Source organism: Dendronephthya gigantea, unplaced genomic scaffold (genome assembly GCF_004324835.1).
Source record: "Dendronephthya gigantea isolate DGI-Jeju-01 unplaced genomic scaffold, DenGig_1.0 000014F, whole genome shotgun sequence".
Lineage (NCBI taxonomy): Eukaryota > Metazoa > Cnidaria > Anthozoa > Malacalcyonacea > Nephtheidae > Dendronephthya > Dendronephthya gigantea.
The window spans coordinates 588637-614803 of record NW_021163024.1 but is presented as its reverse complement, the minus strand read 5'-3'; the positions used below and the strand labels follow the sequence as shown (position 1 = coordinate 614803).

Sequence of the window (26167 nt, the reverse complement as noted above, 5' to 3'; positions counted from 1 at the left end):
ACGTAAGAGATATTCCTACACTCTACGTAACAAGGGACGAAATGCGATCAGCTGCATTCAGCTCAAGCACACCGACGCCAAGATCTCCTTATGTCACTCCTATTGTTATTGGTCAACCAAAGGTTACTCTTCCTACGCCAGATTTGTCAGTTTCGTCATTATCTGGTTTTTCAAATCCAGTACCGACATCGTCTCATATGGACCGTTCAAGACCCTCAACAACGAGATCTCATGGCGGACGTATATTTATCTACTCCGTATAAACATAACATATAAACAAAGTTATATTATTTTCCTTGATGTTTGCAAGCAAATTGAAGTTGTCAATAGATAAAACATGACTCAATGCTGCCGGTGTAACGGAAATGGACGGTGTAGAGGATGTTCTTGTACTAAAAACAACCAAGTTTGTACTAACTGCAAACCAGGAAAATACGAACGATGTGAAAATCAAGGTATAGTTTTGCCAATCCAAGATGGATCCCCAACTGCTCAAGTACCTGATCCAAGCTCAATTCAATATCAAGTCAATGCCAGCAAAAAAGCGAATTTATCCTTAAATAATCAAACCCAAACTGGGACAGAAAATGTAATGTTAGAGTTGGAACAACTCCCAGCTTTTGTTCCACTTCAGGCTGCAACTTTCAAGTGGGGAGAAACCGAAGGAGAAGCATTTAGCCTAACTATACAAAAAGGCTATAACCTCATAGTTCATTGGAGACGTAATTTGTTTAAAGTTCCTTCTGGACAAGCAGGTAAATCGTTTGTGCGTGAACTCACTCGAATGTTTCAATCTTATGCTGATGCATCCGCAATTGAGAGTGTGGCTCTACGGGCTGCAATGGTAATGCCAGCGCTTCTACTACAAAAACCACATTCTAAATCTAAGGCAAAAGAGCACAGTGCACATTTAAATCGCAGACTTAAGCAATGGATAGATGGGGATATTAATGGTCTCTTAGATGAGGGCTGTGCTATTCAACAACGACTGGACAGTCAGCATAAAACACGATCTAATGAGCATACTGCCAGAGTCTTTGCGAAGTTAATGATGGAGGGCAAAGTAAGAGCAGCAATTCGGAAGATCTCAGAAGACAACAATGGAGAGATTCTAACTCTGGATAGTCGTGCAACCCCCGAAAACCCTGAGACTGTCAGAGAGTCACTTCTGAAAAAGCATCCTCCTGGTAGTCCCCTCGTACCAACAGCTATAACTAGTGATTCCAACGTAGAACCACATCCAATTATATTCGATGGCATTGACGAAGACCTAATACGGAATACGGCTATCAAAACAGAAGGAAGTGCAGGACCATCTGGTCTTGACGCGGCGGCTTGGCGACGTCTCTGTACATCATTTAAATCATGCTCTACTGCTCTATGTCATGCTTTATCTATGGTTGCAAGAAGAATCTGTACCACCTATGTTGACCCATCAGGTCTAGAAGCACTTGTTGCCTGTCGTCTTATTGCACTTGATAAATGCCCTGGAGTACGCCCAATTGGGATTGGAGAGGTGTCTCGACGTATCATTGGTAAAGCAGTTGCTAGAGTCCTTGGTAAGGAGGTCCAAGAAGCTACAGGTCCATTACAGACATGTGCTGGACACCTGTCAGGCTGTGAAGCAGCAGTACATGCGACTCGCCAAGTCTTTGAGTGCAACGATGCCGAAGGCGTTATATTAGTGGATGCAGCCAACGCCTTTAACTGTTTAAATCGCCAAACTGCGCTAATTAATGTCAAGAATCTTTGCCCTGCATTATCTAAAGTTCTGATCAATACTTATAGACAGCACATTCCACTGTTTATAGATGGAGAATCAATTCTATCAAAAGAAGGCACAACACAAGGAGACCCTTGGCAATGGCAATGTACGCTGTTGCCGTCACACCACTGATCCATCGACTAACGGAGGAGAGGCTGAATCAAGTGTGGTTTGCTGATGATGCCTCTGCTGCTGGGAAACTAATTTCCATTAGAAATTGGTGGGACAACATGACAAAGATCGGCCCAGATTATGGCTATTTTCCAAATGCAACGAAAACATGGCTTATTGTGAAGGAAGAATACATTGAAGAAGCAATGGAGTTATTTAAGGACACTGGAATAAAGATTTCGTGCGATGGAAAGAATAACTTGGGATCAGCAATTGGATCACGTTCCTTTGTTGAAAGTTTTGTTGCTGAAAAAGTAGCTAAATGGAAGAAGGAGCTAGAGCATCTGTCTGATATTGCCACGACAACCACAGGCTGCGTATGCTGCATTCATTCATGGAATCAAGAGCAAATGGGTATACCTAACTAGGACGACCCCGAATATCGACCATTTATTAGTCCCTCTAGAAGAAGTTATAAGATGCAAGTTCCTACCTGCCATTACAGGGGCAAAATATATTCAGCGACGACCTTCGCAATTTAATGGCATTACCAGCACGTCTTGGTGGTCTAGGTGTTATTCTTCCTTCCCAAAAAGGTTCTGTCTACTACGAAGATTCTAAATCATTACAACACCACTTGTTAATGCTATTCTAGAACAGGCGAGACATGTTCTACTGAAATTGCTAAAGCCCAAATTAATGCGAGAAATCACCTACGCAATTCACGAAGACAGCAAGAGAAACTCGATGCAAATGAGATAGTCGGTAAATTATCTCCAGATTTACAGAGATCTTAGAAATAGCATCTGAGAAAGGAGCCTCAACATGGCTTACCACGCTTCCGCTGTCTGAGTATGGTTTCACTCTTCATAAAGGTGCTTTTCGTGATGCTTTATGTCTCAGATACGGTTGGCTTCCTCAACAACTACCTTCTCGTTGCGTCTGTGATCAGAAACTTACCCTAGAACATGCTCTAAGCTGCTCACGGGGTGGATTTCCGTCAATTCGGCACAATGAGTTACGAGACATCACCGCCGAACTCTTGACTGAGGTATGTCATGGAGTTGGCACTGAGCCAAGCCTACAACCTATAACCAATGAAGTGTTTTCGTATAGAACAGCCAATAAAGAGGATGGTGCTCGACTTGATATCGTAGCTGAAAGTTTTTGGGGAGGTGATCGGCAACGTGCATTTTTTGATGTTAGGGTTTTTAATCCCTTGGCACCGAGCTATCGTAATACATCACTCTCCCAATGCTATCGCAGAAATGAGCTTGAGAAAAGAAGAGCATATGATGAACGAATCCGTGAAGTAGAACATGGGTCTTTCTCCCCTCTTGTTTTCTCAACAGCGGGTGGTATGGGCTCCACTGCAAATGTAGTTTATAAGAGAATTGCATCTCTAATCGCTGATAAACATGATAAAGCGTATAGTAAGACAATCAACTGGATGAGATGTAGACTCAGTTTTTCGCTGTTACGATCAGCAATTATGTGCTTGCGTGGGGCTAGATCTTCCTTACATCGACCAATCTCCTCCTTTGGAGGAGAGATCGATCTAGCATTAGTGGAAGGACGGTGTACTTATTGAGAGACTCAAAAAACGTCTAAATGTATGAGCATGAAATATTGTATATAATTCTCTTTACCTTAGATTTATGCGAACATTAATTTTTTTTTTTTCTTTTTAAAAAGACTTAACTAGAAAGTGCATGGGTCATTTAGAACATTTGTATCTATGAAATATATTAATTTTTAGTCTAGGTTTTTAGCATTATTTTGTATAATATGTTTTATTAAATTGTTTAGCAAGTCAATTATTCCAGCGAAAAAAAAAAAAAAAAAAAAAGTCAGTCCAACACGGTCAGTGTCCAACACTTGTAACCGGCGACGAGAGGAGACGTATTCATGAGAATCTTCATCAAGAATTACGCGAGAACTCATTAGAGCAGTTACTAGTGATACAACGCGAACAAAACGAACATATGGTGACAGCGAACGTTCAGTTGGCAGCTGCAATGAGCTTACCAAAGCCTGAAGTGCAGAAATTTAGAGGTGACCCACTGAATTATAAGACGTTTATCAAAGCGTTCGATACCCGCATCGAAACAAAGACACCGAATAGCGCAGATCGATTGTACTATTTAAACCAGCACCTGATCGGGGAACCAAAAGAACTGATAGAGGGATGTCTATATATGGATCCTGAACAAGGTTATTCGGAAGCACGTAAGCTTCTCCAGGACGAATACGGCGATTCGTATAAAATCTCAATCGCATATGTTAACAAGGTACTTAACTGGACAGTTATTAAGTATAACGACCAAGTTGGGTTGAAGCGTTTCTCTCTTTTCTTGAAGAAGATAAAGAATGCCATGAGTGCCATCTCGGACATGTCAGTGCTAAATCATCCAACCAACATGCAGACAGTGGTGAAGAAATTGCCCCAGTTTCTTCAAACAAAATGGAGAGATCGCGCGACCAAGTTGAAAAAATCTCACCAAAAAGTCACTCAATTTGAAGATTTGGTGACCTTTGTCGATGAGTGTGCAGAATCTGCGAATCATCCAGTCTATAATAAAGAAGTTTTGAGTGGAAAACGTCCCGAGATTAAAGATAAAAAGAAACCAAGCGACAGTGGTTCAAGTTTTGCAACCAGAGTTGAAACATCAGAAATTCCAGCAACGCTAACCATCCCTAAAGAAACAAGGAACCCTGAAACAAAAGCGTCTGAGCGATGTCCCTGCTGTAATAAAGATCATCCGCTGGACGACTGTACTGAATTTATGAAAAAATCTATGGAAAATCGAAAGTCATTACTCATGGGGAAAATATTGTGTTTTTCTTGTTATGGATCAAACCACATCGCAAAGGGTTGTACGCAGAAGAAGACGTGCAAGACTTGTAATAAAAAGCACCCCACTACGCTGCACATACCTGATTTCAAGTTCATCGATAACAAGAACAGTTCTGCGGCAAAAAACGATCGTGATAACAAAGAGAAAGAAATCAAGAACGGCTGCATCAGTCAATGCGAGTCTGTTATATACCATGCAATTCTACCTGTGAGAGTGAAACAAAAGGACGGCGAAAAATCAGTGGTTACGTACGCCTTCTACGACAATGGTAGTGGGGGGTCGTTTATGACAGAAAATCTCCAGCAACAGTTGGGAATAGAGGGTGTAAAGACAGCGCTCCAGCTTGGTACGATGCACGGACAGAGCTACATTAAGAGTGACGTTCTTACCGACCTGATTGTCACGGATTTGAATGACGAGAACCCCGTCGAGATTGAAAAGCTTTACACAAGAAAATTTATTCCTGTAGAGCATAATCAAATCCCTACTCCTGAAATCGTTTCTAACTGGATCCACCTCGAGAAGATTGGCAAAGAAATTCCCAAGTACATACCAGATTTGGAGATTGGCCTCTTGATTGGCAATAACTGCATTCCTGCTCATGAACCGTTAAAAGTGATCTCAAGTAATGGTAATGGTCCGTTTGCAGTTCTCCTTCCTCATGGTTGGACGGTTGGTGGTCCTCTTCGTTCGGAACCATCACAATCGGACACCCACAAAGTCAGTGTCAATCGTGTTGTGGTTCGTGAAATTCAGAATGTTAAAGAGATCATCACTCCTAAATTATTGTTGGATGCATTGGCGATTGATTTTAATGAATACAGTGCAGTTTCTACAGACTCGGATGGTAAAGGATATTCTTATGAAGATAAGCTGTTCCTGAAGAAAGTGGAAAATGGAGTTCGTTATAACGAAGGACATTACGAGATTCCTCTACCGTTCAGAACCGAAAACATTGAAATGCCGAACAACAAAATGCAAGCAATTAAGAGGGCAGAATGGCAAAAGAAGAAAATGTTGAAGAACGAAAAGTACCGTGAGGATTACAAAACGTTTATGGAGGATGTCATCGCGAAGGGTTATGCCGAAAGAATACCAGCAGAATCACCCTTACCTGAGAATGGAAAAGTTTGGTATATCCCTCATCATGGCGTATACCATCCCAAAAAACCAGAGAAGATCCGTGTGGTGTTTGATTGCAGTTCTCGTTTTCAAGGTACATCTATTAACGATCAGCTGCTTTCTGGTCCAAACCTTACCAATACATTGGTTGGTGTCCTAACAAGATTTAGACAAGAACCCATCGGATTTATGGGTGACATCGAAGCCATGTTTTATCAAGTTCGTGTTCCCACCACTCAACGTGACTTTCTCCGGTTCTTGTGGTGGCCTAACGCGGATCTGGAGTCTAACATAGAAGAATATCGTATGACGGTGCATTTGTTCGGTGCTGTTTCCTCGCCTAGTTGTTCGAATTTTGCCCTCAAGAAGACTGCGTACGACAACGAAGAGGAGTTTGGTCCCCTGGTTGCAAGAACAATCAAACGAAATTTTTATGTGGACGATTGCCTGAAATCTGCCAAAACCGTTCGTACAGCGATCAAGTTGATTGATGATCTACGTGATTCGTGTGCCAAGGGAGGATTTCGGTTGACAAAATTCACAAGCAACTCGCGTGCTGTTTTACAGTCAATCCCAGTAGAAGATCGCTCGAAGGAATTGAAGAATCTGGACTTACATTATGGCAAACTTCCACTCGAACGCGCGCTAGGAGTGTACTGGTGTATAGAATCTGACACCTTTGAATTTCGTGTGACGTTGAATTCTAAACCACTCACCAGAAGAGGCATTCTGTCAACCGTATCATCAGTATATGATCCTTTAGGTTTTGTTGCACCGTTCATCTTGCCTGCAAAGAAGCTATTACAAGAACTTTGTCAGAATCGACGATTGAGTTGGGATGATGAAATTCCATATGAGTGTCACGTTCAATCGTCAAAATGGCTGAATGAGCTACAAGCCCTTGCGCACCTTAAAATCAACCGAAGCCTTACACCGCGTGACTTTGGTGAAATTGTTTCCAGACAGTTCCACTTGTTCTCTGATGCAAGTCTTTACGGATATGGTTCGATAGCGTATCTCCGGCTTAAAGATCGTAAAGGTCGAATCCACTGCGCCTTTCTGATGGCAAAATCTCGTCTTACTCCAGTGAAATTTGTTACTATACCGCGTTTGGAGCTCGTTGCTGCAGCCTTGTCCGCACGACTTGGACGGCTCCTTAATGACGAAGTAGAAGATAAACCATCAACGATAGTTTATCATACCGATTCCACAACTGTTCTTCGATATATCATGAATGATTATACCAGATTCCACGTATTTGTTGCCAACCGCATACAACTAATTCGAGATTTGACCGATCCTATACAATGGCGATATGTTCAGTCGACCGACAACCCAGCAGACTACGCTTCGCGAGGAATGGATGGAAAGACTTTGCTAAAACAAAGCAAGTGGATTCATGGCCCAGACTTTCTGTGGGAAGAAGAAGAGAAATGGCCAGAGCAACCGTTGTCATTGGGCGAAGCATCGGCGAACGATCCCGAAGTTAAGAAGATTATAAGCAGCTCTGTTTCAATCATTGACAACTCTTACTCGTCGATTAACAAGCTTTTCGAATTCTATTCGAATTGGCTGCGATTGAAGAGAGCTGTGGCGATAATGCTTCGAGTGCGACGGTTACTGATCGAACGAAAATTGCGAAAAAATATCCCAAGCAAATCGCCCCACGGAATAACGAGAAAAAAATTAAGGTGTACAGCAACAACGAGAAGTGAACCCTTGCTACAAGTCCAACCGATAACACTTCAAGAATTGGAAGTAGCTGAAGATGCCATCATACGGTGTGTGCAAGCACAATCGTACGGAGAAGAGATTCGAGCCATAAACGATATAATGACAACAAGCAAAAATGAAAGTAGAATGCAAGTCAAACGAAAGAAAACCGAAATTAAGAGGACGAGTTCCATTTATCAATTAAACCCATTCCTCTACCAAGGAATTCTACGCGTTGGAGGCCGCCTTTCCAAAGCAGAAGTTCCAGAAGCGATGAAACATCCCTATGTCCTGCCACGAAAAAGTCACGTCACGATGCTCATAATCCGCCATATTCATCAAAGTTTGGGTCATGTGGGACGTGCTCATGTTCTAGCTGCTTTGAGAAAAAAGTATTGGGTTGTGAGTGCTAATTCAGCTGTCCGCCACTTGTTGTTCAAATGTGTAACCTGTCGTCGTATTCGAGCCACACCAAACGAGCAAAAAATGGCTGATCTTCCTGCCGAACGTGTAAATCCTGCTCCTCCGTTCACTTACGTTGGCGTAGACTATTTCGGTCCGTTTCAGATTAAAGAACGACGAAAGGTGCTAAAAAGATATGGAGCCCTCTTCACCTGTCTTTTGAGTCGAGCTATTCATATTGAAGTTTCAAACTCTTTGGATACGGACTCGTTCATCCATGCTTTGCGACGATTTGTGGCACAACGAGGGCCAGTACGACAGATAAGATGTGACAACGGCACAAATTTCATCGGAGCAAAGTCAGAACTCGTCAAAGCGTTTGAAGAAATGGATCAAGCACGAATTCAAAATACGATGGTTCAAATGGAAATAGAATGGATCTTCAACCCTCCTGCGTCGAGGGCATATGGGTGGTGTATGGGAAAGGCAGATTCGTAGTGTACGCAAGGTATTAGCTGGCATTCTTCACGAAAACGGAACACAGCTGGATGAAGAAGCTTTCCACACTATGTTATGCGAGGTTGAAGCTATCGTCAATTCTAGACCTCTGACCTTTCCATCCAGCGATCCCAATGACCTTAACCCATTATCCCCTAGCAACATCCTTACCACAAAGACCAAGATTGTTCTACCTCCACCGGGTGTCTTTGCGAATGAAGACCTGTACGCACGTCGTCGATGGCGTCGTGTCCAATACCTTGCAAATCTCTTTTGGACTCGATGGAAAAAAGAGTATATGTTATCGCTTCAAAGAAGGCAAAAATGGGCTACTACTAAACGAAATATTGCTGTAGGGGATGTCGTTCTACTGAAAGATGAAAACCTACCAAGGAACGTCTGGTCTATGGGACGCGTGACGGAAACGAAACCTGATTTAAACGGATATGTGAGAAGTGTTATTCTGAAAACGTCTACCGCAGAGCTTCATCGTCCAATCAGTAAACTGATAGTTTTAATAGAAAACGAAGAAAAGAAAGGACTGGACACGTAAGAAGCTAAGTTAATTAACGTTATAAACAGTTTAAATAAGTTTATTATTATAGCGTGAAACAATGTGTATACCATCGTTTAAGGGGCCGGGAATGTAAATGCGCCTTGCTGCCTTTACAGTTCATTGGTTATGCAAATAGTATTTAAGGCGTGTTACTTGCGAGCCTTTTCTTCATGCTTAATACAAACCGGAGTATAACCAAAGCGTTAAAGTTTAAGGACAACGGCAAATCGGACACGGTATAACGTAGAGGAGACACAACGTAAGTCGTGATGTATTATTGCATGCTTTATTTTATCGAGTCTGTTCTGTACTGTTTATGTAATTTGTTTATAGTTTTGAACCGTATCAACGTAGCTTCGTTCAACGTATCAACGTAATCGAGGCGTGTAAGAAAACCTGTTAAATAAAATATCAAATGTAAACCGGGAGTTTTAACAGTTTTTTCTATGGTCCTACGCGTATCAACATCAATGTCTCTTATCCTGTGACAGCAAGCGTAGTTTACGGACGTCTGCCGTTACATTTTGTGTCGTCAAAGGAATCGCGGGCTCGAGGAAGGAGATTGAGAATCGTAGAGAAAATATTTAACCTCGTACTCAGGGTTTTCCTCTTGGGAAATATTAGCATAAGAGACAGTTCAACAACTACGTAATCATTTTTACAACTTTTAACCCCGCCCTTATAACAGCCTAGACGTTCTGCATAGGACGTAATAAAGGACGTTTTGCCGTAGTAAACAGAACGTAGAACACTCGAACGTAAAACTCCCATAGGTCTTTAACACTGAGCTATATTAAAATTCCAATACAGCTCAGTGGCATTTTAGTATAGCTAAGGGGTCTTTTTTTAAGAATTTTGCGTAAAGTCAAAATTATATGAGAACGCCGAAGTCAACTTGCAAGCCGAGCTGTTTTACCTCGGCCCACGCTGCGGCAAAGACCCTGGTCAAGGCTGGTCATGTGATTCTTTCGTTAGGTTTATCCCGTGTGGGGGTGGGGTAGAACACAAGTAGCGCAAAAGTCACTTCCGGTTAAAACAGCATGTTTCTGAAGAGTGAAGATCGAGTGCAAAATAGCTGGTTTCGACGCAATATAAGATAAAACGATAGGTAAAATGGATAGAGATGAGATGAATCACATGAGATGCGCATGCGTGCATCGCCAATCAGTTTTTCAAAGCAAGTACGAATGGCAATTTAATTACGTGGCATGTCCATATTTGGGCGCATCACGCTATTTTTTCCGCCATTTTCATGTCGTCTTTGAGGTTCACGTCCTCATGCTAAATCTGCCTATTGTCAATTGTATTCTTGATCGTTTTTAGTTGTGCAGCTGTCAATGTCGAATCCTAGATACGATAATTCGAGGTGTATATTCATATGTATACTAGCTATATTTGGGTAATTTCACCAACGATCTACAGGAATCTAAAAACATGATCTTATGTTCTACATGTCCAACCTGATCTTATGTTTTACAATGTTCTATGAATTGAGTTGTGTATGATTTAACTCGAAATTAAGTGGAAAACCCCTTTAAAATTCACCTACATCTAGTGAAGTGCCACAAAATCGTAATTGATTTACCCTCGCCTATTCTCAACAATATGATATTAAATCAACGAATATCCAACTTGATATCCAACTTGGCTTTCATGAAAGCCTCCTTAGTTCCAAACTCAAACCCTCACTTAACATCCAGGGCAGTTCAATCCCACTTAATCTTCTGTAACGTGTTTTCATAGTTTTTGTATTGTGTTTATGTCCCTTCGTCTGTGCGGTTTTGTCATGTACTATCTTATACCTTCCTATCCGTCATTAATTTACATATGTAAATAGTTTATATATATTCAAATCTCATGTAATTTTACATCACTTGTCTGAAGATGTCTTAGGTTAAAGACGAAACGTTACAAATATATTTACTTTTAAACTTTAAATTGTTTTGATGGCTTTCTTAAATGTTATATGTTGGGCTCTCATATTTATAATAAGAATCCGTTTTTCGCCTGGCAAATCTCTCGCTACGATATTATACGAATATAATGGCTGCCTCGCCACTGAACTCTAATAAAACTGGATTGAAACTCCACAGAAAAGACCATTTAGGGGGCTGTTATATGGAAGCCGGGCTGCCGCGCTTAGTGAGACAGCCGGCTAGCGAGATCTCGCTACGAACACATTTCCTAATAAAAATTTCTGTGTGTTTGTATACACTGGCGGGCAGGCCGTCGCTGGCTCTCAGATCCCGCTCGAAAGAGGCGAGATCTCGCTTAGCGGGATGAAAATATTTTCATATAAACGCTCCAACCTGAAGCGGGCTGGCCCGGTTGCCGAGGTAGAACCAATTTTTGAACACTACATCATTAAAAACGAGCAAACGGTGACAACGTACCATATAATAGATGCTGATACTAATGTGATATGAACTTTAAACGCAAAGCCAATAAAGGCATTTTAAATAATCTCTACCCGGCAAGTGGGATGAAATGTTCTCATATAAACATAGGACAAGTTTATCCTGTTTACCGAGTATGAAGCCAATTTGCTGATTATTGACGCGAAAGCAAAAACACCTTCAAAAAACTGGGGAGAGCATCGATAACTGAGAAATTCCGTAAAAATTCCGTAAAAGAATTTTCTATAACCCCTGGAGGACTTGCGCTCTACCAAAACTTGTCGCCAAAAAGTGCTAGTAGCTCTGTGGTGCATAACCATGGCTGCATGTCTTTGCAATTGAAATGCTTCTACAGTCCCTAAAGTTTAGGTGAGCATATTTTACCGAGATAAGCATCCAATGTTTGCCAAAAATACTAGACTAATATAGAAATTAAATATCACTAAAGAAGCATTGAAGAAGCAAAAGGATTTCTTTCTTTTTCATACAGAAATCCCTGTTATTAAACATAAATCAAACGGATTTTCGTAAGATTAATACATGTTCTAAAACTCATGGGCAGCAACAAAACAATTATGTCAATATATCGAACAAAAAAACGTTAATCTCAATAGCAAGCTTTGATTTAGAAATAGCAAAGTCTTTTCAGCAAGCTTTGATGTAGAAATGGCGAAGTCTTTCCGGAAGCTTTGATGTAGAAATGGCGAAGTCTTTTCAGCAAGCTTTGATGTAGAAATGGCGAAGTCTTTTTAGCCAGCTTTAATGTAGTAAAAATCCTATAACCACATCAATCTTTTTGTAACTCCGTTACTTCTTACTCTTGTCTGTTTTAATTTTTCCAAAACTTTGCCGACATATTGGGCATTGGGTTCTGAAACAGAGGTGCATTTGGTTACATATTATCAAAATTTTACCCTTGTAAACCAACAACGTACAACAATTGGTGGCACTTATACCTCATGCACGGGCTGGTTGTAAACGAAGCCCGTACTACTTAAATGGTGGACGTGTAGGCTCGAAAAAAAAGAGCAAGAGTACATATTTATCAGGGGGAAAAACTAAAGGTTTTTCGACACAAATCAAATACTATTACATACCACTACAAATATTATATATATACATATATATATACATATTATATATATATATATATATAAAATATATATAATATCAGATTTAAACTGTTCATCACATGTATTGCGAAAATGTACCACATTCGTACAACCGGTCCCTTAGAATAAACAATCCATCAAAAATCGCAGATGCAAACATGCCTTTTTGAAATATTACGACTGTGCCTGACGAATGATTATTTGTTTGAAGTTAAAAAAACCAAAAGTAAGAAAATACATACATCCCGCTTCGCACCATTTGAGAAGCACACTCCTTGTGAACCTTGTGCGAACACGGCAATATCTGACACCCAGTGAATGCATCCTAAAAAAAAAATAGGCGAGGTAAGTCATTTAGTTAAGATTCCGTAGCACTTCACTCGACGTAGAATTATTGCTAAGTGTTGAAGGGTCTTGATTTAGGGTGGAAACTTGAAAGTAGATGAAATTTCTCGAAATAAAAAAAACACCAGAAAAAGAAGAGACATTTGCATTTTAGTCGTGATGTTGGTGAAACATGGCGTTGGGGTAGATGGGAAGGAGGGAGCCAAACCTACGCGGCGCCAAGAGGCATTTTGATTCCGAGGATCAGCGGCATTTTTCATGGTCGTTTCGTCAAAGCCTGGTTCTCATATGTCGTAATTCATCGGTGATGTTGTACAATCCATTGCATGCAGTAAAAATTTTGATTAATGACGTAAATTTTTTTTGGTAAAACAGAGCATTTTATGCATCAATAATCACCGACAATAGACATCGCCATTCAGAAAAATTTAAAACAGAAAAGAATTGGAAAAGATGCGAATTGAAAAATCCTGAAGTAACTTAAACTCAATATGCCCTGATATTTGACAGTGTGCCTACTTTAATAACCACTGTATCGCTGATCGGGGTTGCACAAATAAGCTAGCTAATGGTTTGAAATAAAAGTCAAAGGTATTAGTACTATTTTGAATTATGCCACCGACCGTCAAAGATGCCACCAACAGTCTACGGTAATTACCCAGCGTCACTTTCGACGCAATCACTTTTCTCAGAAACCCCAATGTCGCTAAAGTCAAAGACCGTATATATAGATCATAGCTCTCGATCAACCAATCAAAACGCGTATAATATAACACATGCAATTGATAGCGCAGAACGTACTTCAAAACAAATGCAACACTCGTCATGAGCAGAGCCTTCTCGACATCTATGATTTCCACGCAGATTAACATCAAGACACACACCGCAGACATCGCAGTGGAATGAACGATCACCGTGCACTCTGATAAAGAAAAAAGAATTTCTTACAGCACTAAACGCAAACCATAGGCGCACTACCAGGCCTATAGTTCAAGAAGAGGGGGGGGCAGTAAATATTTTTTTCAAATACCAGACTTAAGTTTAAATTTACCCCCCGCCCCCTCCTCCACAATAAACATTGTGTTATCTAGTATAGCACGTACGACGACGCGGTAACGTAGTTAACATGCAACCACGTTTAGGGTCAAGAAAGAAATTCTCACACTTAAAACTTACAATCAAACAGATAGCCATAGCCATTTGGCTCAGAGGAACGTGCTTTCGCTGCCCCTCCCTCCTGCAAACGCTATACGCGTCAAAATTTATGTAGTTCTAAATTTTCATCCTTTGACTTAAGATTTTAATGGAAAAATTCCAGTAATGCATGTTTGCGACTTTAAGCTGTCGAGACCAGACGAATGCTCGGCAATCAGGTCGGCATTTGCTAAATCTGAAGTTAAGGCTTGCGTCTGGCAGAATTAACTATTTTCTACCTCCAAAATTGCTGAAATTTCATTGAAATAAATGTTCAAACTAACGAGATGGCCAAAGCAACGAAATTAGAGATCAATAATGCTTAAACAACTTCTCTGTTAACATACCTACAAATTCCACATTTGTTACAATGAAATGGATGATTCTGTGTTCCAGTCAGATGCTGACAAATGGGGCAGAAATACTCGGCAAACTTCAAGTTACACTGAACGCAATTTGGCGACTCTTTAGGAAAATCTTGTATTTTACCGCAACGACGACATTTCACTTTCTTTATATCACGAGATCTGAGCTTTCTTTCAGCACACTGACTCTGGGAGTTATGACAACGATGACAAGGCCAGAAACGATCACAACATGCAAACTGAACAGTGCAATATCGATCATAATGGTCGCAAGAATAATCTCTATTCTGCATCCATGCTCTGATATCCTCCTCGTTTACACTACGGGTATTTTCCTCCGGGGTACTCTGCACATCTCTTTCTTGGGGAATTACACTCTGGGGAGTTGAATCCTCGGAACCTGTTCCCTGGTTGGATGCATTGCTGGTATCTGTTGTCTGGGTAGATGTAATCCCCTCGTTTGATTGATTGGCGGAGGTTTGTACCTGGGTACCTTCCTCGGATCCACTCACCCCAGCTTCTGGAGCAGGCTGATGAGCGCCAGTTGAGGAGATCGATTCAGTGTCCTCTTGAACAGGATAAGCTGGTGGTGTTGCAGTACGTTGGGGTACATTACGGTACCTTCTTTGCAAAGTAGTATCTTGACTTGAAGTTGATGTTCCATTAGCTTCAGATGGCCACAATACATTCTGGTCAGCGGTAGTACCACTTTCTCCATCCACTGTCAAATTTGGCATTTCACGAGTGATGGATCTGGATTCTGCATTGCCACTGGCACCCTCGCGACGTGTCTGTTCTGAGATTTGGCTAGTAACATCAGGCTGCAGTAAGCTATAGTCACCTTCTTGAATACAGTCCAGCAGGTGTACGAGATCAACACGTCCAATATCATAAAGCCCATTTCTGATGTACTCCGTATTACCAACCCGGATCATCTCTCGATTCTCCAATTCTTGGAAAAACTCAATATCGTTGGGGACATTTCTCAGAACTCTCGCTGGTATTTGACGACCGACATAGCGTCGAAGCTCCTCCCAGTTTAAAGTGGTCATTCGTGTTACGATGCACTGTAGTAAGGTCCGAAGAGGAATTGAACTTACGGTTTGACTGCTACGTGGCTTCTCGTCTTTCTTAGAATTCTGCTCGTGATTTGCAGCTGCGGAAGCTCCTTCGCCGTTAGTTGCTGAATTCTGACCATCTTCTAAAACCTCAACAGATCTACAGAGTCTAAGAACCAAAGTATTCAGCTCTTTTAATAATCGACGCTTTTGGAAAACTACCTCGTTCACTTCCTTAAAGAACTCCTCCTGACTTACAATATGAGTGGTGATAGCATTGGCTTTTTTATCTTCCGTTTCTCCCAAGGGGACACGAGTGTTTACTATATTCTCCACATCTTTGTGTAGCTTTATAAGTTGTCCAACAAGAGTTTTAAGTTTGTCAAAATCTTTGACACGGATATTGCTTTTCTCATCGGTCATAGATACATAAGTGATGCCGCGACATTTCTCAAACACTATCCACTCGTCATTGCTTGTTGAATTCAGATGGATCTCTCAATATCGAGTTAAATTTGAGGCAGTCACAGGGGTCCACGCTTGCTGCTCCTGCTGCCCGGACTGTTTTGGTGGACAAACTGTCCGAAGAAGTAAAACTGTTATACTTGGACACTACAAAAAGACCATGTGACTGACTTTCATACAGATTTGACTGATCACATTTCACTATTAAGATATGATTATAACTTTGTTTGACACATTTCCAATCATTCGGATTTAACGTCTTTATTACTTTTTCCCTAAAGTTCGTGAAAAACTCTTCTCCTTCTCCAGGGAATCTCTCCGGGTTTCTCCGTACAAAAATAGCATCACACTCTTCAGTTATTATCTCAGCTTCGTTTTTAATGGACTCCTGACTTGCTGTTGTATCAGTTGTCCCATTTTCTGCCATTTTACCCAGTCACTATTTGACGACATGCGACTAAAATAAATAAAGAGCAGCATTTGTAATGACGGAGACGATTACAGTAAAACACGTTAATTAACATTAAACATAAACTTAAAGTCTTTGCAAAGGAGTTAATTTAAACAAAGTTTAATCAACGAAGTAAACAAAGTTTAATGTTGATGCTTAAACTGAACAATAGACCAGAGATTCTACAATAACCTCGAGCACCTGTTTAAACAAAGACTGAGATTTACACGTGTTCCCAGTCAGGCTTACACGTGTTCCTAGTTTGCGGGGCAATTTTACGACACGAATAACAGAATATCTCAATTTGTTCCCCGCAAACAAAGTGCAGGTCATAATTGCCACGAATGACGTATGTGCGTGCAAAGTGCACCTGGAGCGCTAGACTTTAGTTTCATTCGAGACGATAGAGTATAACGCGACACTATTATTTTTTCTTAATTATACACATAGACAAGCAACGGTAACCTTTCAACAAAATATTTAACCAGAATGCATTGCGGTCGGAAATCGTTTAAAAAAGCGAACTGACGTTTTTTAAAGGACAGGCATAAAACAGGAAGTTATTTTCTTCGCTGTGTTAAAATATCGCGTCATTAGGAGTTTTTCTTGCCATCTTTTTTCAGGCACTCATTTTTAATGCCCGCAATGCATTCTGGTAAAATGTACATGCCGGCATCTTTTTCGTTACGGTCAATTACCATTCAGGCAAGTGTCAACCTATTTTCGAGGCGCTTATGACGCTAAAGGATGGTTCATAAGACATAATTCGTCGTAAATCACAGGTCGTAATTTCGGTTGTAATTCGGTTTTAATAGTCGGTATTTCGCATAACAACGATGTAGCTATATAGTAAACGCATTCTGGTTTTTAAAGTTTTTTTACTAATTAAAGTTTACTCAGTCTGTAGCTTAAGCTGCAGTTCAACAGATGAAATAACTGTACAATTACGATTTCGACCAATCAACACCTTACCGCCACACTTCAAGCGTTCGCAAAGAGTATATATAAACCAAATAAGCTAATGGAGTAATGCCAAAGTAAACATTTAACAACAATGTTCGCTGCACTAATAAAACTGGTATGCTTATAATATATATATATATATATATATATATATATATATATATATATATATATATATTTATATATATAATATATAGCATTGAGCACTCTGTCCGGACGATTTTGTATGCGTTAGTTTCTGTCATCACGATAGTTTTTATCACAACATTTATATATATAATATTATATATATATTAATAATTAAAATATATATATTAATATATATATATGTAGTGGATCTAGGAAAGGTTGTCCGAAATATATATATACAAATAGTTGTGACATGTGACCACATATTTCCATCACGTGTCATATCTAATTACGCATGCAAACGCTGCAAAATTGCTTCAAGGTTATTGCTTACTTGGGATATTTTTGTTGTAAAATGCCTAAGCCGTATTCAGACGATATAGGATGGGGGATTGTGTGGCAGAAATTATTTTATAACAGGTCTTCAACCAGAGTTGCTGTCGATTTGTTTGTTTCGCCAAGGACAGTAGATCGCGTTTTCAACCTGTTTATTAATACTGGTAACGTTACGTCGCCCCATAAGTTTGGGAGGCCTCTTTGTAGCAACAACAATTTACCAGCACGAGGAACTGGCAATATGTGAAATAATTCTCAGACATCCAGAGCTATACGTTAGGGAAATCGTCGATCAATTAGAAAACGCTGACATTCGGTGATAAACGGGCTCTCACATTGTTTACGCTTTGCCAGCTATGGATTTAACGAAGCGTTCGCAGCGATTGCATGCGTAATTAAGTGCGACACGTGATGGAAATATGTGGTCACAAGTCACAACTATTTATATATATGTATATATTTTCGGACAACCTTTCCTAGATCCACTATATATGTTTATAATATAACATTTATAGTACGCGCGTGCTGATTGGTCGAGAAGCGTGTTTCTATAACTGTATAGAAACACGGGAATTTTTCCGCCGAACTTGACAAGCGAAGCGATGTAATGAGAATTTGTAATTGAATCGAATCATAATATTTGTACAAAATCTTTTTATTGAGTTACATTATAAAAGAAATAGAAAACATTTTTTCCTGTGTTTCTATACAGTTATAGAAACACTTGTGGGAGTTTGGGAGAACTCGAAATAACGTGGAAAAACTCGCCCTACGGGCTCGTTTTCCCACTGATTATTTCCCGTTCTCCCAAACTCCCACGCGTGTTTCTATAACTTTATAGAAACACGGAAAATGTTTTCTATTTCTTAAATATATATATAATATATATATTATATATTATAATATTATTATATATATATATATATATATATATATATATAACCATGCGCAGACGCATGTTCGACGTTTTGCCGTTGTAAACAGAACGTAGATCACGTCTAAAACTTCCATAGGTTTTTAATAATTTATTTCTTTTAACGAAGCATTGTATTGATAGCTGCGGTCGTCGTGTTCCCGTCCTACATGCTTAAGGTCCCGATTGAGTGCAGTGTAAACGGGGCTTGAAATGCGCGTTTCTAGAGGTGAATGAAATCAAAGGTTCAAGATAACAGAAGTTATGTCGATACATGAATATTTATTCTACATGTTTATTTTACTCACATGGACATCATTTACATGTTCACAAGAAAAGTTCACAACGAACAATAGTCGCGTTCGTCAGTCATCATGACATCTGCGCATGCTTTGAAAGTGTTGTGTTTATGTTCTGTCTGCTATGTTATAATTAAAGGCTTGGCCCATGCACACGATGCCGGAAGAATTTGAACACGAGAATATTTAATTTTGGGAGAAAACTAGAATATATTTCCGACCGGCCGTCGACACCTATCCGGTGTTTTCGCTCAAAAAAAACGAATCTGAAAATGCTCTCCCACATGTGGTATGCGTGTGGAAAACATGGAAGTGTACCGCACGATCAAATAGCTTTAGCGTTTGCGAATCGTTTTTGTGTTTACGTGTGGACGCGGATAAGTATTTAAAGAAATGTTTTGGATTTTTCAAGCCTAAGCTAATCATAACACAGAGGCATGCTGGCTGACATCCCAGATCAACAGCTAGGACTTTGGCGCCCACCCAAGATAGGCGCCAACCGCAGACGTCCATAACCACGCAATATCCGTATTCTCCTTGCACACGTATATTGTCTGATATACGTAACGTCCTGTGTGAATGATCCGTATAGTGTGCATGATATATGATATATTATATATATAGGATTCCTATAGGGATGAAACTTTTGGTAAGCAATACTTTTATATCTGCACCAACAATATAGTATTTAGCACTCTCTAGTATTTACTATGTAATAACTGTTTCGAATTAACGCCGCAGTGACGAAAATTTATTCGAGGGCGCGTCAAATGTAATTGAAAACGATTGATAGTGAATAATGCCTCGTCATCTCATTATATATTGTTCAAATTGCATTCACCAAAATGCGACGTTACTACAAACTAGGCCTGAATGACAGACAGGTTGTTTTGAATTGTCGCAAACTTATCACAACACTGGAGAGCTTCATTACTTTCATAGAAATCGAAACGCTTAATATCATCATGCATTATTTATTGGACTGGTATATAGTTACAATTTTATGATGGAGGAACAAATTATGTGATTCATGCAGTGTGGTACTATATATAGAAAAAGACATTACAAAAGATATTTTAAAGATAAAGAAAGGTAACACTAAAGAGAAAAAAAAAACGTAACTAAAATACTGTATGGTAATAAGCACATGCATGCATGGCATTTTGTATGGTGAACAATTATACTTAAATAATTAAAATTTTAAGTTTTGGATGTCGCGTATATACTTTTCAAACCAACCGTAACATATATAATTATTAAACACAACATTGGACTTCTCGCGAAACCAACTTGTCGGAAAGAATTACCTGTTAAAACTATTATTTTCGTCCATCGGCTATTATCGTACTTACTATACACTTTGAAAACCAACTGTTAATCGAGATTGAATCCTGTTGCAACTTTTTACGCGGTCTTGGTGTTTTATAGTTACGAGAATATTTGTTGGTTTGCTTTTAAACGTATTGTCTAAATACATTCCCTTGTCGTCTCGTAACAACCAGGGGCCAGTTGTTCAAAAGGTGTACTTAGTTTAAACGGCGGATAAGCCAAAGTTCAAAAATGCTCTCATACATCTTGTGAATGACTTTATGCATTTAATATGTTCTTCTAATGACAATTAAACTATTTACATCGAAATATTTCAGCTCAGTTGTTCAATGAATAGATAATTTTGTTTTCCATTTTTAACTTATCCACCGTTTAAGCTAAACGCCTTTCAAACAACCGGCCCCAGTGAAGTTATCGACAATGCACAAAGTGTGTATAAATTCGCGAAGGCGTGGAATGTTCTATTTTCTGGGCTTCACCAAATACACCTTCATATTTTGCACATTTGGTTTAGTAATTCTAATCTTACTGGTGCCGAAAGTCAAAACTGGTTCATAAAACATGCTGAGCTCAGCGCCCTTGTTAAGTACTATACCTCAGGAGGTGGTGCACAATATTTTGAGATTATACAGCAAACATACTTTGTGGATGCTTTTCAGGTTTGCAAAACATTTTTAATGCTGAAATTTTAGTGTTGCACGAAGATATAACTGAGGTTTTGAGCATATATTACGCGACATAGAAAAATATCTCCTCTTAATATAGTTTATAAATTCTTTGCATTGGGTTTCTGGTTGCTGTTAAAAACACTATGTTTTCGTAACGGCTGACCAGCCAACGCTTGTCAACTTTGCAGGGAGCGACTTTAGCTATTATTAATTCTCAAATTCATTCGTATTGAACTTAGGCGCCAGGAAAGGCGACGGGCACGAGTGCAGTCTGAACGCAGCCTAATAGGCGTTTTAGGGGCCAGGATATATTTAAGTTAATACGCGTCTGGCATGCATGCACTGAAATTGTCCATTATTTCGCCCAAGGATTCCTTGTTGATTAACTAAGAAAAATAGGTTAAAAGTCAATTCCCAAGTTTCGCCTGTGCTATATAATTTGAAAACTTTTCCTTGTTCACTCCTGTCAAGTACATGCTTCTGATTAAATATCTTTTCATAGTAGCTAATACTTGGGAATAAAAACTGTTTTAATATTGGGGATTACGCTGCATACATGTACGAACAATTTTGGCTTTCTCAATAAATGAGCTTTAGGATCTATTCTATAATTTAAATGCATTAACTTTTTGTTCTGGACACAATTTTTCAAAAACGAAACAAAAATTTCACGAGAGCCGGTGTTTCATTTCATACTTTAAATGCTAGGATGCCTTTAACGAATGTTTGTTCTACCCGTAATATATATATTTTTCAATATATATAACGCGTGTTTTGTTTCAAAGATTCACATTCAAATTTCCTGTCATATTGTTTTTAATTTGTCGCGTGCGACGGTGTTGCTAGAATACGTTTCAACTCGCGACAAACTATTTAATTATTTACGATCTGCAAAATTCGCCGTGAATTCAAATGCCCGGTTGTCACTATACTTCTCATCAAAATATAATTTAAAAAATTTCTGCATTCATTGCAAATATCTTTGCAGTCGATATACCCGACTTGAACATGACAAAATACGGTTAAAATACACGTAAAAATACAGGACTCATTGACATTGTGTTTAATTAAACCATTGTCTGTATGCTACCAGCATGTGGCATTCTTGGAATGCATTGAAAATCTAAAGACAAGCTCAGGCAAGATTGAACAGGTAACGTAACTCAATAACAACGTCTTATTCGCGTTCGCCTATGGCTATATGACCTTCGGATATAGGCCGTAGAATATGAAATATTAAGCATTTTGGAGCACGGTTGAAATGGCATTCACTTGGTCGAAATTTTTGAGGTTAAAAGAAGAGGTATTTTGATGTCACGGTCTTCAATTTAAACTCTTTCGGTTTTTAAGTGTGTTTATATACTAAATATTTATTGCAGTATTGATAATATTTTCTATTGTATTCTTCGAGATAATGTAGCAAATTTTAAAACGCAAGCTTTTAGAGGACTATATATTTTAATCTTAAAATGATTGAGATTGAAATAATTGAGTAAGAATGATGAGATTGAAAATATTGACAATAGATACACAAGGGTTTTATATCAGGTAGACTTTATAAATAACACGATGTGACAAAATAACGAAAAGCAATATAGACGGATATATATGGCGATGCTCTCATGTATTATAGCGTTTTGCAATTATAGTCTCATGTATCATAGCGTGTTGCAATTACTCTTGTGTATTATGGCGTGTTGCAATTACTGTCATATATTATAGCGTGTTGCAGTTAGTCTCATGTATTATAGCGTGTTGCAGTTAGTCTCATGTATTATAGCGTGTTGCAGTTAGTCTCATGTATTATAGCGTGTTGCAGTTAGTCTCATGTATTATAGCGTGTTGCAGTTAGTCTCATGTATTAAAGCGTGTTGCAGTTAGTCTCATGTATTATAGCGTGTTGCAGTTAGTCTCATGTATTATAGCGTGTTGCAGTTAGTCTCATGTATTATGGCGTGTTGCAGTTAGTCTCATGTATTATAGCGTGTTGCAGTTAGTCTCATGTATTATAGCGTGTTGCAGTTAGTCTCATGTATTATAGCGTGTCGCAATCACAATATAGAGCTGTATATTTGTTGAAAATGGAAATCTTAACAATCAAACATTATCTACAACTGAATGTATACTGTTGAATATTCTTCAAGCTTTATATTTTGCTAGTTTGATGTCTTTCTAAATTTCAAAAGAACTACACAGCTAGGATATATATACTCAATTATCACAATACCCAATCCATTAATGGTAATGCACCCATTTTCCTGCTAATATACTCAAATGCACCTGGTGAATTATCAATATACCACTTTCCTGGAATAGTTTCTAAAGGTTACACTTGCAATTTTTGCTGTGATTTTATACATGTGCGATTTTCTTCTTTTGATAGATGTGAATGACTGAATTAGTTACAGACGTTCAAATAAGAGCTCTTATACATCAGAGCATTCATAACTAATTACTTGTTTACGTATCTACCAAAAGAAAAAAATTTTATTCTTTAATATTAAAAGTCTGCCTTTGGCAGTTATATCAGGTTGACAGAGAATGGTTCAGTTTCTCAGGCCAATTATTTGAGAAAATATTAAAAATCAAAAACAATTTATAAAATTACAAATTATCTTCAATGCCATTAATTAAAAACCACTATACTTGAAAATGAAAAACCTATACTTTTATTATTTGGAAATTGTCACTGGTGATAAGTGCATTTTTGAAAATAATCACCAAAATTAGATAAAAGATCAATGAGGCCTTATATAAGGTCTGGGCATATACCAAAAAATCCAAAATATTTTTATATACACATAGAATTAGCCACTTACATAAACCTCAGGTTGCAGAATGAGTACATATGTGTACTCATGCAAGGCAGGTCATAGCTTCTTGTAACAATGTGACCTATATTTAAATAAATTTTAACAATTACTGCACTTTTTTGCAGTTTTGAAATTTCCCTTGTGACAAATTCAGGCAATTCCTATTTTAGTGTTTACTTATACTGTATGTCACAACTTACAATGAAAAAAGAAATAAATTTTGAAAGGTTTTTCTTTGAATTTACAATGCAAAATAGACAAATCTCATATAATTTGTACAGTAAAAAATATGCATTTGCACAAAGCAAAGTTTGAATGATAAAATGAGAAAAATTAAGACCAAATATACTACACCCAACATAAACATATTCCCATAACTTTTAAAACTAAATATGTCTGGAGGTATACACCCACCAGTGGCATCGACAAGGGGGGGGGCTGGGGAGGACTCGTCCCCCTCAGTTATTCTAAAGACCACTTTTGAGATTTTTCTAAATCTAAAGAGAAAAGTGTGGGGGGGGGGGGGTACAAAAATTCTAATTTCCAACAGCTGTGTAACTAACATTACTTTTGATCACATAAAGAATAACATTAGAATAACATATCAGCATAGAAAGAGACATTGGGAATAAGATTGAGTTGGATACTCTTGTTGACACATTCAGATTAGCAAACAACAGAAAGTTGCCCTTGTAAAAACTGTTTGTTTATAACAAAAATCACCAATCTGTGGCTTTCAGATTGTCTTAAACTTGCCTGAAAATGTGGGAAATAGTATTTAAAAATCCCAAAAAATTTCTTGGGGGAATGCCCTCAAACCCCCCTAGAGGTGCCTTTGGTGTTTTTCCATCCCCCCCCCAGTTTGCACAACCTGGCAACGCCACTGACACCCACACCCTTCTTGTTTTAAGAAGTGCCTGAAAAGCAAATCCAAAGACACTTCTAACATTGTTCAAGCCTTTGAAACACTCAATGACTTACAGACAAAAACATTGTTCTTGCAAAAACAATTTAAAAGTAATGTCAATAAACAATAAAAGAAATTTTTTGATTCCTATTTACTATACTGTAATTTACTATGTTTTACTTGTTTTACTGTATTTATTACTAGTACTGTATGTATTAACTTTAAAGCGATGACTGATCATATTTGTCAAAATTTTCTGTGACCTCATGGCATGCGTCTATACTCTTATAGATCACCTCTTTTCCAAAATTGGCAGTTCTAATTGGAAAATGGGTAGTTCTCAAACCTAAAATGGGTAGAACTTTCCAAAAATTGAGTTTTGGATTGAAAATGTTCAATTCCCAAGAAAGTTTCTTACAAGGGAAATAGGAAACATCCATAAAGAGCTGAATGACTTTAGTTACCTTACAAATTAATTCTGATTTCAAAAAATGTACCATTAAAATCTTTGTGTTCTTAGAATGCTGAAATTCCCATTTGCAATATTATTTTACTGTATAAATCATGGACAATGTAGATCATATTTACTGTATTCCAATGTTCGTTATCTCGTTAACAAGTGAAATTGAATTATTGAAACGGAGCAAAAAATTTTATTTCCGTCTGACGACTTATGGAACGACATGTTGGATTGGTGACAGATTATAATTTAATAGCAGCTGTTAAGATCTAGACCACACCAAAAATTTCAATAATTGAGACAGAAATAATAATACCTATATATATAATAATACATGTACTAAATAATAATACCTATGCTCATCATGGTGGGGGTATTGCCTGTTATTAAAATGAAATAGGTAAATATATAGATAGGATTTTATATATATATGTATCATGTATGTATACGTGGAATATGAAAATTTTAAAACTTATTTGATATCTCCTAATAATTGTGGTAACATCCTACATTTTTTTACACATACCATCCTTTCCTGCTTTATAATTCAACAATCGTGATGTATATATAAAACTTAACAAACGAACATAGTCCTCAATGATGATTCATATTATGATTCATATTTCTCTCCGATACAACGCCTTGTGAGTTGTGACCAAATTATGCCCCATAATGGCCGCCGCCGCCGACTAATACATGTGGTCTCGTACCCAGAGTTCTAGCGGTTGCTTATGTTTCATAATTCATGATCAGTTCACTAGAGATCACTGAATAATTATGACTAATTTTGTAAGCAAAGCTGCTCAAATCTTGTTAGATTGCCCCCTGCTGGAATAAATTGGTAATTATTAAAATCAGGTGGCGCTGTTTTATGTGCATCCAACCGAATCTACCATAAAATTACAAAAACTGGTCAACCTGAAAAAGACCAGTGTACAT

The 26167-nt window shown here is 38.4% G+C and overlaps 2 protein-coding genes across 3 annotated transcripts; one reads left to right on the top strand and one right to left on the bottom strand.

The window, feature by feature from the left end:
• The first annotated feature begins 4074 nt into the window (after positions 1-4074).
• Positions 4075-8469, top strand: LOC114519713. Its single transcript, XM_028539884.1, has one exon. The coding sequence runs from the start codon at positions 4075-4077 to the stop codon at positions 8467-8469; it is 4395 nt and encodes a 1464-aa protein (XP_028395685.1).
• Positions 8470-11874: 3405 nt separating this feature from the next.
• On the bottom strand, positions 11875-25921 carry LOC114519836. 2 transcript variants are annotated; one of them, XM_028540013.1, is made up of 5 exons: positions 25755-25921; positions 14420-16417; positions 13680-13800; positions 12776-12858; positions 11875-12292 (listed from the first exon to the last, which is right to left on the bottom strand). In XM_028540013.1, exons 2-5 carry the CDS (start codon positions 15916-15918, stop codon positions 12229-12231), a joined length of 1767 nt encoding a protein of 588 aa, XP_028395814.1. In that variant the 5' UTR covers positions 15919-16417; positions 25755-25921; the 3' UTR covers positions 11875-12228. The 2 variants fall into 2 exon arrangements, with proteins under 2 accessions (XP_028395814.1, XP_028395815.1); XM_028540014.1 differs by lacking the exon at positions 25755-25921 and adding an exon at positions 23868-23943.
• Between the last annotated feature and the right edge of the window lie 246 nt (positions 25922-26167).